Source organism: Colobus angolensis, unplaced genomic scaffold, assembly GCF_000951035.1.
Source record: "Colobus angolensis palliatus isolate OR3802 unplaced genomic scaffold, Cang.pa_1.0 Scaffold208, whole genome shotgun sequence".
Lineage (NCBI taxonomy): Eukaryota > Metazoa > Chordata > Mammalia > Primates > Cercopithecidae > Colobus > Colobus angolensis.
In genome coordinates, this window is record NW_012115244.1 from 2,255,403 (window position 1) to 2,267,904 (window position 12,502).

Consider the following 12,502-nt stretch of genomic DNA (forward strand, 5'->3'; position numbering starts at 1 on the left):
GCCTGTAATCCCAGCACTTTGGGAGGCCCAGGTGGGCGGATCACGAGGCCAGGAGATGGAGACCATCCTGGCTAACACGGTGAAACCCAGTCTCTACTAAACATACAAAAAATTATCCGGGCGCAGTGGCGGCGCCTGTAGTCCCAGCTACTCGGGAGGCTGAGGCGGGAGAATGGCGTGAACCCGGGAGGCATTGGTTGCAGTGAGCTGAGATCACGCCACTGCACTCCGGCCTGGGCAACAGAGCAAGACTCCATCTCAAAAAAAAAACAAAAAACAAGCAAACAAAAAAAAGGGGGTTCCTATTCTTCGATGTTTTGGAAGAGCTTGCTTGAGAAGATCTGGTGTTAATTTTTCTTTAAATGTTTGGGCCAATTCAGCAATGAAGCCTGGTCCTGGGCTTTTCTTGTCGGGAAGTTTTGATTACCTGTTCCTTGTTTTTACTTAACATAGGTCTACTCAAACTTTGTTTCCTCTAGAGTTAGTTCTGGAAGTTTGTGTCTTTCTAGGAATGCTTTCATGTCATCTAAACTATTTAAGCTGTTGGCATACAATTGTTCATAGTATTCCTTTAACCTTTTTATTTCCATGTGGTGGGCACTAATGTCCCATTTATTTATGATGTGGTCATTTAAGCCTTCCTTCACTTTCCTTCTTCTCTGTCCCTCTCCACTCCCTCATATCAGCCTAGCTAGAGATTTGTGAATTTCATTTATCTTTGAAAGAACTAACCTGATGGGTGGGCAGTAGCTCACACCTGTAATCCCAGAACTTTGGGACACCAAGGCAGGCAGATCACTTGAGGCTATGAGTTTGAGACCAGACTTGCCAACACAGTGAAACCCCATCTCTACTAAAAATAGAGAAACAAAAAACAAATAGCTGGACGTGGCAGTGCAAGCCTGTAATCCCAGCTACTTGGGAGGCTGACGCAGGAGAATCGCTTGAACCTGGGAGGGTGGAGGTTTCAGACAGCTGAGATCGCACCACTGCACTCTAGCCTGAGTGACAGTGTGAGACTCCATCTCAAAAAAAAAAAAAAAGAACTTTTGGTTTAGATGATTTTCATTATTTTTCTATTTTTATGTCATCTATTCCCATTTTAAACTTTATTACTGTCTTTCTTCCACTTGATTTAGGTATCATTTACTCTTCTTCCCTTAGTGTGTTCACATGAATACTTTCAGCTTCAGTATAATTTATCTACAGGTCAGTTTATATAATTTCGTTTTTAATAATGGGATTATTATAAGTCAACTCACACATTTCCTGAAAATTTAACCCATGGTTCTCACAATCTGGTGCAAGCCAGTTCCAGTATACCACAAGGGTGGTTCTAGCAGACTCCAGAGATCAAGTAACACCCTGACAAAGAATCAGAGTTGGCCGGGCGCAGTGGCTCACAACTGTAATTCCAGCGCTTTGGGAGACCGAGGCGGGTGGATCAGGAGGTCAGGAGTTCAAGACCAGCCTGGCCCACATGATAAAACCCCGTCTCTTATTAAAATTAAAAAAAAAAAAAAATTAGCCGGGCGTGGTGGTGGGTACCTGTAATCCCAGCTACTGGGGAGGCTGAGGCAGAGAACTGCTTGAACCGGGGAGGCAGAGCTTGCAGTAAGCTGAGATCACACCACTGCCCTCCAGCCTGGGTAACAGAGCTAGACTTGGTCTCAGAAAAAAAAAAAAAGAAAGAAACAGTGTTTGGCTTCAGGAAGCCAGACAGGACTGTGCCTTCAGCCACACTGTTCCTCCTCTGCTTCTCTGCCCACAGCTCAGAGAGCTCAGGGGACCTGCTTAAGGCCACAGCTGTGTTAAGAACATACACATATTTCTAAATTGCTATGGTCTAAAAGTGTTCCCTAAGTTCACGTGTTGGAAACTTAACCCCTAATGCAGCAGTGCTGGGAGGTGGGCACTTTGACTGATGTTCAGGTCATGAAGGCTCCACCGTCCTGGAGAGATAATGCTGTAAAAGGACCCGACTGCGGGAGCTTGGCCCCCTTCTGCCCTTCCACCTTCCACCACGTGAGGACACAGTGCTCTGCCTCTCTGGAGAATGCAGCCCTCACCACACAACTGAACACACTGGTGCCTTGATTTTAGAGTTCACAGCCCCCAGAACAGTGTAAAATAAATCTCTTTTCTTTATAAATTACCCAGTCTCATCATCACAAAATGGACCAAGACAGAAATATCCAAGTACTTACTTTTCTAATGTAAGTAGATAATGTAAAATATCCAAGTTCACTTTTCTAACGACTGAATCACACAAAAGCTTTTCCCGCAGAAGAGTGAGGGCTGCGGTTCACTCTGCATCCTGCCAGTCCCTTCAGACACGGTTTGCTCCAGGAGCAGTCTGACCTGGGGGGGTCTGGGCAGGGCTGGATGTCGAGTGGACCCCCACATATGCCTGCTGCTGAAGGACCCTGGGGCATCCTGGGTGACAACCATGCCCAGTACACAATGACAGATGGGTGTGGCCTCCCCTTTAAACACAGTGCCCAGTTCCTCCAGGAAGCCTTCCTGGATTGCCACACTGCTGCATCCAGCTACTACCAGATCCTCCACATTGTGCCTGGCTCAGTGCTGGGCCCACAGACCCCACAGACCCCACCACGGCCCCTCCTCCCAGCCCTCAGTGCTCCTGAAATGGCTGTGGGGATAAGGAGGTGCTCCCCGCTTGTTTGCCCCTGCTCTCCCCGTATCTGTCCCAGCTCCCATCAGGGGCCTTCTGCCTGGGAGGCTGCAGAGTGGGTGCTGGATCAAGGTCAAATTCACACAGGAGCTCCTCCCAGCCCTCCCCTTCCTTTTCCTCCATGCCAGACAGTTATTAGTCATTTGAGTCATTGGGCTCAAAAATGACAGAATTCGAAAAAATATTAAAATCCCACCCAAGTTTGTTGGGAGGGATCAGGATGGGAAAGTCAGTGCCGGGAAGCCTGTGCTTGGCAGAGGGACCCAGCAGGGACGAGGGATGGGACGTGCCTGGGCGGCACAGCCTGGGGTCCCACTGCCCAGGACCCTGCATCTCTCCGTCCCCGAATCACATGGAGTGGGGGCCTCGTGGAGCAGACACGGGCTGTCTTCATCCTCATGGGAAGCAGTGACGGTGGGTTCAGGGCAGGGGCACGAGTGGAGCAGGCATGCTCCTTCCAAACCCTGGAGGCCCATGGACGATGCATCCCACATGCAGTGGGCCTTCCACGGGCAGACTTCAAGAGCTCGAGGGGGCCAGGACACCGGCGCCCAGCCCCAGGGGAGGGCAGTGGTCTCCTCTTCCCCTTGGTTCCCCCTGTGTCCACAGCCCGGGGACACAGCCTCCCTTGTGAAAAGGAGGGAGCAGAGCAAGGAGACCACCCCCTTCCCTCCAGAGCCGCCACACCCTGACGTGACTGGACACGGAGCGGCTCGGGCACCCGTGTTTTCTCAGCCACCTCCCGGTGTGCTCCCACCCTGACCCTGAGAGTCCCCACAGCACCTCAAAAATCGGCAATTTATCTACCAACCCTGGCTGCCATCTGGCGACACTCACGTAGTGCCCGTGAATGCTGGGGTCTCCTCTCCTTCACCCCGAGCTGTGCTCCCTGCAGCTGGGAGTTGGGGTGCTTCACAGTGGGGGACACTCAAGGAAGTTCATGTTCTGAGCAGCAGAAGACCCTGGCTCCACCCATCTCATCTCTCTACAGAGGCGTCAGAGAGCCATGCAGCTACTGTGCGGTTTTCCAACAATTAAACGCACCAAGATCTGGAAGGAACTGCTGGGGAACTTGCTGGAGAGGGACTAGCTTGCTCCCTTCTGGTAAAACCGGACCCTGATGAAGCCAACTGCCTGGCCTTTAGCACAGTTGCCGTTGTACCCTCAGACCACAGCCATGGGTTGGGCCGGGCAGTCAGCTCCTCCTTGAAAGAACTCTACGAGAGTGGCCCTGGCCAGGGCCTGGGATGGCCAAGGCACTGTGAGTTGTGGCTCCAGCAGCAGACACACCTGCCCTACCCTGCCCATCTGCTGGGCCTGATGCGGCTGCAGCCTCTGGACTGAAGCAATTTACATCCTCGTCCTAGGGAACCGGGGTCAGGCTCTCTTCCCACCATCGTCCTCACAAACCAATCGTGCTCAGAACTGAGGGGCGTGGTGCCCGCATCCCAGGGCGTCTCCAGTCCCATCTGGATCCAGGCAGAATGGAACGGAGGGGTGTGCTGGGGAAGGAAGTGTCGCCAGCAGCCCCCAGGCACCTCTCCGCTTGCCAAGAGTTTATAACACGCCACCCTCTCCCAGCAGCGGTTCCGTAACAAAAAGGCCGCGGGTGGCAGCGGTCTGCGCAGAGATGGATGTGTCCTGACAGCCCTGCCACGGTCACGTCATGCAGTGGCTGGCAGTGCCTGCCAAGCAGAGGGCCGCACCGGCACCCACAGCTTCTGTGCCACAAAGCATGGACCCCAAGCCACCACGAAGGGTCCAGGGTGACCAGGACCCAAAAGTGAGGACGCAGCTGCAGACCCAGTCGCCCGTGGCCTCAGGAAGCCTCCAGAAATGCTGGGCTCTCCCTGAGACTCCAGAAGGAAGCCGGGGTGTCCGTGCCCCTAAGCAGTGGTGAGGGCACATCCTGAGGCAGGCAGGTACCCAGCTGGTCTCCGTCACGTACTGGAAGGTACCTGGACCATGAGTCCTATTCTCAGTAAGGTTGTTAGAGGAGCAGGTGCCCAGTAAACCCCCCAGAGCCAAGCCGGGTGCTCCACGTGGGGGTCTGGGCCCCTCTGAAAAACAGCTTCATGATCCTTCCTCAGATCAGGGCCTCGGTGATTTGGGGAGGGCCCAGACCCCCTCCTGGATGGCGCTGGGCGGCCCGAGCAGGGTGCCAGGCTGCCGAGGGCGGTCGGGGCTCAATGCAGGAAGGGCTGCCCACGGACAGCCAACTGCCAGCAGGCAGCCTCCCGGGAGCTCCATGGTCAAACGGATGACCCCATGTTGTGTGAACAAGTGTGGGGGAACCAGGGCCCTCCTTATCCCAACCACCACTTGTCGAGGCAATGAACGGGGCAGGCAGGGCCAGCCACAGCCTCTACAGCTGCCACCCTGGGGCTGACCCCTGGCCAGGCTGAGCACTGTCTGGTAGGGGCAGGCTGACTCGGCCACAGACACCACATCTTAGGAACCTTGGTGCAATCCCAGCGTCTTGTGTACAACAGAGCAGGTGATTCACGTCTTTCCTGGTGGAGAATCTCCCTCACCGCAGTCCCAGCCACAGCACGCCTTCAGCTGGCCCTGGGGGCCCCGCCAGCGCCTCAAGGTGGAGACGACGCGCTGTGACTCGCCTCTCGGAACTGAAAGGCTTTTCCCTCCTGCACTCCTGTAATTAAACCCCATGTTTCTAGAGCATCATGAGCTACGAGGCGTGATGACAGTCAACAACGGCGGAAAGGCAAGAGAAGAAGTGGCTTCCCTGCCATCCTGGCTCCTGCAGTCACTGCCGAGGCCCACAGCCCAGGGTCCCGTGGCCCTGCCATCAGTGTGGTATCCATCCCCACAGCACAGACAGGGACCGTCTCCAGCCTCCCGCACCGACCTGCTGTGGAGGACATGGAGGATGAGGACAGGGCTGTGGATGTGCAGTGGAAGGTGACACTGACCACGGATCCCCCTCGCGGTGCCCTTCCTCACACCTGGACTCTAAACCACATGTGAAGCACAGATGCCAAACCCCACAGCCTCAGTGTCCACCCGACTATGGCTGCGCGTCTACTGCCACCCACCCACACTGCCTGAGAGTGGGCAGGGCCTCTACTGTCTCATACCTGCCTCCAACTCCCAACCACGGAGAAGCAAAGACTCCGGCCACCACACCTTGCCCAGAACCCAGCAGTGCTCACCTGCCTGTTTCCGTCTCTTTTCCCAGCCCAGGACACAGGTGGCTTGCAAGGCCTCATGCTTAGGGAATATAAGGCTCCGCTCAGCCCCCACCTCCAGGCCTTCCGACCCTGCCCCTTCCTGGGCACAGCCTCCCCAGACCTATCAGTCAGCCCAGGATGTCCCGCTCCTCCCAGTGGCCACCGCGGCCCTGACATTGGGTCTGCGCAGTGCCATGACTGCAGCTTACCACTCCCTCAAAAGCTCCCAGGGAAAACTGTCCCCGCCCAGGCCCGAGACTTGAGGCTCCCATCCTTCACCCCTCTGGCTCGGCTCTGGGGCAGTCCCACCCACAAACCACCACCCTCTGCTGCCCCCACTACTGGGCTGCAGTCTTTGATTTCCTGGGAAAGGAGTTTCAGGAGAACTTGACTTGCAGGAGACAGCACCTCCATTCATAAAGGAAGACCTTGCTTCAGCGAGGAGGGCTGGCCAGGTACAGCCACCTGCTGCACGCCTGGCAAGGGCTGGGTGAGCGCTGGACTTGGGGACAGGGTCTCAGTCCTCAGTGCAGTGCTGTGGTGTCTGCGGGACCTGGTACGGGTGTGATGACGGAAAAGGGAACCTGGCACAGCTGCATAAACAGCTAGAAAGGAGCAGAAGCAGGGCCTGCCCAGCCCGCCAGGGCATCCCCCACCCGGATGCCTGCCTCAGAGGGCAGCCCTGGGGGAGGGGAAGCTTGGTGGCTGATATTTGTGTTTAAGGATGGAAAGCGCCACAGTGCTGATACTGTGTGTAAGGATGGAAAGCACTGCAGTGCTGATATTCTGTGTAAGGTTAGAAAGCACCGCAGTGCGTGGCTGGTTTGTGTTTGAATCTTTCACTGATGGTTCCGTAAGTTGGATCTTGCATGCAGGTGCACAGACTCACAGCCCTGTCCCATACAGGCAGGAACATGGTTCACCCAGAAATGCTTTAGCTCAGAGACAAGGCCGGGGAGGCTGGAGGCTATAATTCCTCTCTAACCATTGGCCCCCTCTTTTCATAGACAGAAGCATTTCTGGTGAGCTCCTCTTCATCCCTCAATACCCTATTCAAATGCCTCCTCATGGATGCATCCTTGCTGAGGTCCCAGCAGGAAGAAGTGATGACACTCTGGGGCCACAGTCTGAATTTCCGCACCTGCAGCACTGCATGGCTCTCTGTATTGGGTGTTGTGAGGTGACTTCCCCGTTCACCTCCCCTGCTGCCACGGGTCTACACCTTCTTTCAACAGATGAGTGAGTGAGCAAATGTATGAATAATTAAGCAGCCAGTGAATGAACAAGTGAGCACAGTCAGGCTTCTTCCGGCATTCCAGGTGCCTGTGGTCACAGAACGCAGTAGGGCAGCAATATTTCAACCCTACTCACATTCAATTCCAACCCGGCCCAACACAGCACAAGTTTTCTCTTTAGCAAACACAATTCACATGCGAGGAAACTTATTATGCACACAGAGCAAGAAAATAGAAAAGCAAAAATTAAATTAGATGGCGGCCTGGAAAATGCCCACTGTGCAAAAAGAAGCAAGCTAACTAATTTGTTTGGCCCCCCTTGAAAATGGTACGGTTTTAATTTGGGTCTCTGGGACCCGGCTCCTGAGGCACAGGAGGCTCCTGGTGAGAGGGAAGTGAGTGCGGTTTCAGATGAGCAGACCCACATTCAATTAGTAAACAATTCTGACCCCAACTCTCCCCACAGGCGGGCAGAAGTCACGAGAAGAAAGGACGGCATGGCTGTGAACTCCTTGGCAGTGCAGAGCACCTCTCTCCTTCCCGGTCTTGGGAAGCATCAGTGTTCCCGAGAAGGCGCCCTGGCCACCATGTGCTCCAGTGGTTCCAGATACAGACAGCCAGGAGGGCAGTGGCTGTGGGAGAAGCAGTCCCTTTCCCTGGAAAGAAGGCCGCCACATCTCTGCCCCAGCCTGCCCCCTGATCCAGCTCTGTAGAACCGAGGCCTGAGCGCCACAGAGCGGCCCTGAGGCCCTGTGTACCTGCTGTTTAATCACATGCCTTCCACAGATGCAAATTGATAGATGTTTTTAATAAGGACAAAAACAAGGCTCCAGCGGCCCGCTCTTCCCGCCCCAGGTCCTCAAAATGCACCAGAAGCCTCTGATGGCTCCCCTCTCCTCCACCCACTCCAGCAAGCTCAGCCTCTCGCCCCACAATCCCCCTCCCAAGTGCCAAAGAGCTTCCCAGAAACCGTCAGGGCCGGCGGCAGGAGGGCCGGTGGCACAGGGCTGCAGGGTCTAGGGAAGACAGACAGGTGGCTTAGCCGGAAGGTCACCTGGCCCATGAGTTCTTCCCGGGCATCCCACCCGAGCAGTGCATGCAACCCCCAGGTGCACAGTGCATCTGCGGGGAGGAGGGTGCATGGGCTGAAGCCTGGGCAGAGTGCGCTCCCTTCAGCCAAGAGCCCGCAGCCCCCTCCCCTCCTTCCCTTCCTGTAAAGGCCACAGGGGTTAGGGGTCCAGGTAGTGGGCCCTGGGGCAGACTCACTGCCTGGCCTGTTCCTGCACAGTCTTCGGACACGCTCATCAATGAGACATCCGGAGGGAGCTCAGCGATTCCGTCAACCCTCATCCTCCTGACCATGCCCTGACTCTGCTGAGAACCCCAAGGGGGGTCTGTCTGGCTTTAGGGGATCAAGGGCTTGTCCTATTAGAACACCTTTCTCCTGGTCATACCGGCATTCTTTTTTTTTTTGAGACTCACTCTGTCACCCAGGCTGGAGTGCAGTGGCGTGATCACGGCTCACTGCAACCTCCGCCTCCCGGGTTCAAGCAATTCTTCGCCTCAGCCTGCCAAGTAGCTGGGATTACAGGTGCATGCCACCACGCCCAGCTAATTTTGTACTTTTAGTAGAGATGGGGTTTCACCATCTTGACCAGGCTGGTCTTGAACTCCTGACCTCGTGATCCACCTGCCTCAACCTGCCACAGTACTGGGATTACAGGCGTGAACCACTGCGCCTGGCTTACACGGGCGTTCTTATTCCTAGTGCAGCCGCCTCCCTCGTGGGGTGCTCAGGATGCCCCGGTCCTGTCTCTGTGCGCCCCATCCCTTCTCCATGGACCTTCGCCAGCACCTACGAAGCAGCAGGCTCTATCTCTGACCCCGTGTTCCAGATCACAGCACAGCACAAGGGCACGGCTGTCCACGTTGGGCTCCTTGGCAGAGGTGGTGGGATTTGAAGTTGGGTATCCGGAGCCCCCGCAGGGGCAGTAGGGGAGAAAAGGACCCTTGACCAGAGTCAGAAAACCTGGACTCCAAATCCAGCCCTGGGAAGCCTGGCAGGGGTCCGCCCTCCATGGGGTGGGCCAGCTGAGTCTGGGACCCATCTCCACAGGTCCCTGCACCACATCCCAGGAAGGCCAGTGAGCGCTGCACCCGGCCTGAGATGCCTGCACCCATGTCTCAGTGCAGGATGCCACAGATACAGCTGCCCTGAAGTCCACCAACGCCTGGAGGGGCCACCAGCCAGTGACACCCCTATATATCCTCGGCCCTACTCCACCTGCCCAGCCCTTGTCCCTATCTTCTCCTGCCCAGCCCCTGCCCCTATCTTCTCCTGGCTTTGCAGGGCCTCTGCCCCCACCAGGCCGCAGCTTGAGGGCAACCCCACAGCAGCTCAAGTCTACGCCTGCCACTCAGGGATGCTGGTTTCTCTCCACCCCAAGGAGTGGCCTCAGGGCCCCCCGCCTAGGGGACTCCGCATCTCACCCACAGGGGACCCTCCCTCCCTGCACTCTCTCCTGGGCTGTGGTCAAGCTGCTGCTCCTGGAACCAAGGCATCCAATACCCCTGCGTGGGGTCCTTCACCCCATGGCTGCCTGGACTGGCACATGGCTGCTGCCGGCTAGGCCCACAGCAGCCCCCATGTCTGCCCCAGGGAGGGGTCTCCTCATCCACTCTGGTCACAAGGGGGACGGGCAGCCTGGATTTAATGCCAGCCCTACACGCCCACCCCTGACGTTTGGCTGGTGTTGACACCAGATGCCTTCCCGGGACACACTGGGCCTTGGGGAGGTCCCGGCTGTGGGGTTCCCAGGTCTCATGCTGACCCCTGAGCCTGGCTGGTCACCAATGACTTTGGTTAAGCCCACGCTCTCCCCACAGCCAGGCACAGCATATGCACAGCAGAGTTCCGTACCAGCAGACAGGCTCCCCCCAGACGCCAGGACAGCCCCTCCCACCCCGTGCCACCTCATGGCAGGCGCCCTTTCCAAGCGCCCTTCCCAGCAAGGCTGAGCCATGGCGCAACCTGTCAGCAGCCTGACGTCTAGGGGACGGGGGTCACCGCCGGCTGACAGCAGGCGCTCCGCTGCACGTGCTCAGAGCCCATGGGGGCCGGAGCTGCGGCCTCCCGAGCCTCGGCACAAGAGTGTCTTGAACTGGTCAGACCCAGAGACAAGGAGCCAGGTCCCGCTGGCAGCCTCGGCCAGACCACACATAGACGACGGAATGGCACCCAGGGGACCTCGCCATCCTGCAGACGGCCCCTCTGCTGTCCTTTTCCTCTCCCAGAGGCAACACCAAAGAACCACAGCCTTGGGCCACAGACCCCCACACACAGGCAAGTAAGGCAGGGCGCCAGCATCTCCCTGACCACCCCCCAGGAACTGGAGACTGCGCCCCAGCCAGTCCCCAAGCCACAAGCTCACACCATCCACGGGAGCAGCTGTGCCAATGGCCAGGGGCCTGACCTGAGGATACACCGAGGCCTAGGGGGACCTTCAGGGAAGGGGCCGCATCGGGGAAGAGGCACCCTCGGTGATGCCGCGCTCAGCGCCTGGAGGGGTCCAGGGGCTGCGGGTACTTACCGTCCACACAGGCGGGCCGGGCTCTCGTGGTGCCAGCGATCTGCCCCTTTCTACATGCACAGCGGGCGGTCTGCCGGGCGATCGTCCTCCGAGGCTGGCTGCTGTCCCGGTCCAGGGTCACAATCTCACAGGTGCCGGCAGCCAGCTGACCTGCAGAGAAGAACAGAAGTGACTGAGTGGCCACACGTTACAGACATCCACAGCGAGAGCCCACCCAAAGCCCACCCACCGAGGGGCCCCCGGCAGCCAGGCCACAGGGCAGGGAGACCGCTTCACTCGGAGGGAACGTCCGAAAGCACCTCAAAGGCTGCCAGCAAGGAGCGCTCGATGGAAACCAGAGCTGGGTCAAGTCGGCGACCTCCACCCTGTGCACAGCCTGGCGTTCAGGCGGCACTGCCTTGGCAGACAGGAAATTAAACGCAGCCCCATCTTTGTCACGCCCGGAAATGAAAGGCTCGGATCACGAGGAGGGAGCTGGCTCCCCTGCACACAATCAGGCGCCTGCTGGAGGGCAGCCGGGCTCTACGAGGCACAGTGCTTGGTCTCCATCCCCAAGCGCCAGCACACTGGCCCCAGGGCGTGGCATTTTGCAACCGGAAAACAGGTCAGACCCCCTCTCAGGCTTGTCAAAGGCTGTGTGGAATCAGCCATGCTGCCAGGGAGGAACTGCCACCCCCGCCTGGGTACAGACGCATGAGCAGGCAGGCACCACTGTGTGCATCAATGCCAAAGGGTTCAGGGTTTCCTCTGCCCTCCCACAGCGCAGCGCACGCCCCCACACACATATGTGCATGTACACATATGCACACAGGCACACACGGCCGCACACGAGGCACAGATGTGCACACACCACACCCCTGGAGTGAGCCACAGGCATGCAGGTTTACATGGGTGCCACCCAGGTATGGGCACACTAAGGCCAGGGGGCCCAGACTCACTAGCAGCACATGAGGATATGCTCCCCATGCGTGCACATGCCCATGCAGACACAGGTACACACAAGCTTCACGGATGTGCTGTGCAGACACCCATCACCCCGCATCCCCGATCTCTCTCGTCATACCACCTCTGCTCCCCACATTACAGACACCCCACAGGGCAGGAGGGAGGCGGGAAGGACCCTGGGGGCAGCGTCAGGGTCTGAGATCACCTGTGGTACAGAGAAGGGACACATTTCTTCCAAAGGTGCCAGCATAAATAATTTCCCTGGCTTTCCTCGCTGCCCCCTCCACATCCCCTAAATTCCAAGGAGAAGGCTGTCTCTGCAAGGGGCCGGCAGCCCGGGCATCTCAGCAGCGGGAAGGTGAACCACCAGGAAGTTCTACCCTGAAAATAAACCCATGGAATTTAAGACGCCACTCTGCTGGTAAAACGCGGCACGGCCACCACCAATCACGGCCAGATATTAACACTGATAGACAAAGACAGTGCCCGCGCTCCAGGTGAAGATGAAAACCCAGCACCCCCAGGGCAGGACGGAGCTTGTCCCTCAGCCAGTGCTGCCCAAATCCGCCCTGAATGGTGAGTGCCAGGTCCCCTGCCACCCAGCTCCACATGGGCACCTGCTCCCTGGAACCACCTGGATGTCCACTCACTGGCTGCCTCACTCCTTCATCCGAGTAGGTAATGAGCGCCTGCTGCAAGCCCTCCTCTGGGCAGCGCCCTGGGGCCCCGGCAGTGAGAAAACTGTGCTTTCCTCCCCAGGGGCCCCTTCCACCTGAGGGAGGTGGCGGCAGCATCACAGATGCCGGGACTCAGGGCTCCCAGCCTGTGGAGATCAGTAGAGAGTCT

At 57.4% G+C, this 12,502-nt stretch overlaps 1 protein-coding gene across 1 annotated transcript in view; it reads right to left on the reverse strand.

Moving 5' to 3' along the window:
- FAM19A5 (family with sequence similarity 19 (chemokine (C-C motif)-like), member A5) overlaps window positions 1–12,502 on the reverse strand; it is a 121,182-nt gene that overhangs the window by 95,579 nt on the left and 13,101 nt on the right. The window contains exon 3 of the mRNA XM_011942274.1: window positions 10,712–10,861. Coding sequence (XP_011797664.1) covers window positions 10,712–10,861 — 150 coding nt within the window. The remainder of the gene's footprint in view (window positions 1–10,711; window positions 10,862–12,502) is intronic.